The sequence below is a fragment of the Elephantulus edwardii genome, unplaced genomic scaffold (assembly GCF_000299155.1).
Source record: "Elephantulus edwardii isolate Elephantulus edwardi_28Jun2011 unplaced genomic scaffold, EleEdw1.0 scaffold00072, whole genome shotgun sequence".
NCBI classification, from domain to species: domain Eukaryota; kingdom Metazoa; phylum Chordata; class Mammalia; order Macroscelidea; family Macroscelididae; genus Elephantulus; species Elephantulus edwardii.
The window spans coordinates 13,552,662-13,556,945 of NW_006399822.1; the positions used below are offsets into that span (position 1 = coordinate 13,552,662).

The following is a 4,284-nucleotide window of genomic DNA, read 5'->3' on the forward strand; positions in this document are numbered from 1 at the left end:
AATCGGGATGGGTGTGTCAGAGGCAGTGCGGTTGGCGCAGGATAGAGCAGGGTTTAGGGCTGTTGTGCATAGGGTCGCTATGAGTCGCAAATGACTCGACGGCACGTAAGAACAACAAATTTGCACTCAAGGAGATTGTTCCTCTTTCTCCCAAGAAGCAGCTGTTGGATTTGAACCATTTGCCATTGGGTTGGTAGCACAGCTCCTTACCCACTATGTTCCTAGAGCTCTTTTGCCAAACATTAGTGTACTTTAGGGAGCTCTGGTGATTTACTGGTAAAGAGTTGTGTTGCCAACCCTAAGGAATTCACAACTGCTCTGTGGAGGAAAGGTGGGCAGTCCCTTCCATGGGATCTATTGCCTCTGAAAACCTGGTGAGTCACCTATGGGTGGGTTCTGACTAAATAGTATGTAACAAAGTGTGCCTCAAATCCATCATCCAGTTGTATCCTCAAGATAACCCTGATACAGACTCTCAGGCATGCTCATGTTACAGCGGAGGAACTGGAGGCTAGAGAAATTAAGTAACTACGTAAGGATGCACTTAAGATGTCACTTTACATCCTGAGGGAATAGGTAGGTAGAGTGGAGTTTTTTTCCAGAAGAATCCTTGAGGAAGCATCTGTCTGTTTGGCAAAACGCCACTTAAATAGATGTCACTTTTCCCCAAAGCTATTCATTCGTCAGTTATCCATTCAGCATGTGCTGCAGGTGCTGAGTTCTGTTGCTCAGTACAGATAAGAGCAAGTCTCAGCACAGTGGCTACTGTGGCAGGCGCCCAGGGAGAATGTGCTGGGTTTCTGCCTCACAGGAGGCGGTGAAGATCACATATTGCAGTAAGAACATCACAGTATCAGGTACAAAGTGTCCTGAAATCACATTGTTTTCAGGCATCTGAGAAGAAAAGTAGTACTTACTTCTTCCCTGTCTTCCCTGGATCACACTATTTTCTCTTTAGCTCAAAGGTCCCAGTTAAAGGAGGCTGGCTCTAAACACCCACAGCAAAACCTTCTGTAGTGCTGCAGAGGCAGTCAGTCACTCTCAGCACCCCCATTCCAGGAGCCCTGGTGGTCCAGTGATAAAGACCTGTTCTGTCAACCTAAAGGCACTCAGTTTGAATCCACCAGTTGCTCCATGGGAGAAAGATGAGCAGTCAACTCTCGTGAGATATCCTGCCTTTGAAAACTCGATGAAGGATCAGCGTGGGCCAGTTCATACTCTGTGATGCTCATCCACAACAGCCACCCTCACCCAGTAGCAATGAGTGGTGGACATGATTAACTGAAAGCTTGTAGGTTCAAGCCCACCAAGAGAATTGTGGCAATCCACTTCCAAAAACCCAGCTGGTGAAGACTCTATGGAGCACAGTTCTGCTCTTACACACATGGGTGGGTCTAGGTTTGTTTGGGGCTTTTTTAGTCCTGTGTAGGGAAACTTGTTTTAACTTGTTTTAACTTTGCACACAGGCAGTTTACTGGACTTCCTGAAGAGTGATGAAGGTGGCAAAATCCTGCTTCCAAAGTTAATTGACTTTTCTGCTCAGGTGACGTATGGAAAACCCATGTGGACTCTAAGTAGATAAGACCTCCCTCTCTACTTTAAAAAGTTCATGATGAAATTTGTTGTCCTGGGAAGAGGCTTTTCTTTAGATGTTTCCTAGTAGGAGCTGTGAGGGAGAGCTGTTGAGCCACCCCCTCCCTCAGCAGACAAGGAGGAGTGTTCCTTAGGGAGGGTGGGTCTCATTGTATCTCTCTGTCACATCCAGAACTTGGTGGTATTTCCTCTTGGGAAGGTTCCATTATGGGGTAAGACTCTGGAAGTTCTAGGAAAGGTTGGCCTTGGCAATCATTTATTCTCTTATACCCTCTTTTTTGTTAGGGAATTGATTAAGGTTTCTTGGATATGAGGAGGTCAATAGGGCACAAGCAAAGTCCTTCAAGTAAGTTGAGGTCAGAGCCCAGCATCTGGAATAAGGTACTGTGAAGTGAGCTGGAGCCCCACATTGCAAGGTTGATGGGTGTCTTGACTCTCACTCCACCTCTGTACCATCTTTTAGGAAGCTCTTTATAGAATACTAACCCCTGTTTTAAGGAGATGATGTTGAGGGTCAAGTCAAACGAGCTGGTTTGTGTAAACACACTGTAGAGCTGGTGGCTGGATGCTGGGACGGCTTTGGGAGAGGGCTCCATCATTCCAGTGACCTTTTGTGATAAAGGACTCCTTCCTGCTCACCTGCTTCACCTTAGTGAGCTGAGGCTTAGATGTGGTCTGACCTCTAGTATCTCATATGGAAAGAAGAATATTCACCCACAAGTGATGGAGGAAATGCATTAAAATTGACACTCTGCTGGTCAAACAGCTATTTCAACTGCTGCTGGTGGGGAAGGCAGGGAAAGAGCCCAGCAAGCCCTGCCCTTTTAACCCTTTGTGCAACTTCTGCAAGCTTATCTGTGAGGGACTCCTCAGGACCCAGTGGGTACTGGACCGCAGTTTGAAAACCACCACCCTACGTACAGTAATGGAAGAGATGACACTTGTTTACAATATCAAACCACCTCCTGTGTCCGTTTCTGTCCACAGCTCAGCCCTCACTAGACTCTTCTACAGGCCTTGCTTCAAAGTGTGCGTATGAGATGCCCTGCATCCCCCTTCTTGCATGCGGCCTTTAGGACAGTACTGACAGCATGCAGAGAGGAGCTTCACATGGGCAGAAAGGAGCCTTACACTTCAGGCTCATTTGGAATCAGACAGTTAGCACACTCACTTCCTGCTACGTGTTCCTGATGCTTGGCCCGGGAGAACACCCTTTAGTAGTGGTACCATCTGGCATACCTCCATCTTTCATGAGTTACCAGTTGCCACCAAGTTCACTTTGACTCCTGGAAACTCCAGATGTGTCAGAGCGGAGCTGTGCCCCAGGGTCCTGTTTGGCTGAAACTTTGGCGGTAGCTCACCAGGCCTTTCTTCTGGGGAGCTTCTGATTGGACATAAACTTTTAGCAGTTTGCACCGTCTAGGGAGTCCTCTTTCTGAAATTACTTCCTGTGTAAAGAAGGCCAGCTCTGATCATGTGGCATTAATAACTGTGTCACCTTTCCACAGTGAATAATACAGGAAAAGTCAGTGTTATTAACGGCAGCGTAGGAGATGGACGTGCCCGGCCTAAGGCCTTGCCTATAGCTTTCCCCACTTTACTATTCAGAGTGGAAATAGAAAAAGCTGTACAAAGAGTATAAATCTCTTAGGTGTTTGAAGGCTAACTAAACAGCTAATAGGCTACAAAGTATGTTTGCATTCTTTCTCCCACAAGCACTATCAAAAACATGGAAGAGCTGGAAAGTTGAGTGTTCACAAGTGTTCACCGTCAGCATATTCTGGTAGTGGAGGTTGGTTATGGGAGTAGCGGAGGCTAGCATCCTTCATCTGAACCCAGAATGACGAGGCAGTGTGGATGTGGGGAAGTTCCTGGGCCTTCTCCCACTGTGTCTCATCTGTCCTCTTCCTTCTCTTATGACCTACTTCCCTATGTTCCTCCCCATTCTCCCTCCACCCTAGTAGAGACAGGAAGTGGGTTGGATGCATATGACAGCCTCACAGACCGTGGGAGTGCTGATGCTATCGGTTCCTGCCTCATGATGACTTCTCAGAGGCTTCTCTGCCTCTAGTGGATGCCACACTCTGTCAAACCTGCCTGCTGGCTCGGCCTTGTCCCTTCTCTTCCCACATGAGGCTTCCTTCTTACAAAATCCTGACAAAGGCAGAATTCACCCACGCTTCTCTGCTTCTACTATATTGAGCAATCGTGTGCTTTTTGTGTGTGTATGCTAACATAAGAAAATTGTCACTTTGCAAAGGAAGTTTGACACTTTCAGAGAAGAGAGTCTTTGCATAATTCCCTTCCAGCCTTTGCTACAAGGAATGGGGGGGGGTGCGAGGACTAAACTTGAAAAGAGAAGATGGTTGAAATCTATGGATGTTTTCTTCAGCAGAATGTGGTATGAGTTGTAGACTTAAACGCATTTTGCAGCTAACTTGAGCTATGTCTAGAGAAGTCATTGGTTCTAGGTCCCAGGACAGAGCTGTTCCTAATGCTAAAGTAATTTCTTCAATCCCTGTCTGCAGAGTTAACGAAAAAAGGTATTTCAATAGCTTGAGACACCAATATGGTCAAGAGTCCTAATAGTGATTCAGGTATATGATTCAGAATGAGTTGTCTTTCTATCAAAGGCTGGGTATAAGATCACAATTTGATGAAATGTTGATAAATATTTAAATATATGTTTAT

The 4,284-nt window shown here is 46.1% G+C and overlaps 1 protein-coding gene across 3 annotated transcripts in view; it reads left to right on the top strand.

Annotated features, from left to right (window-relative positions):
- Nucleotides 1-4,284, top strand: part of LYN (v-yes-1 Yamaguchi sarcoma viral related oncogene homolog) — a 98,918-nt gene that overhangs the window by 33,666 nt on the left and 60,968 nt on the right. For all 3 annotated transcript variants that reach the window (XM_006888841.1, XM_006888842.1, XM_006888843.1), the window contains one exon: nucleotides 1,467-1,543. In XM_006888841.1, coding sequence (XP_006888903.1) covers nucleotides 1,467-1,543 — 77 coding nt within the window. The remainder of the gene's footprint in view (nucleotides 1-1,466; nucleotides 1,544-4,284) is intronic.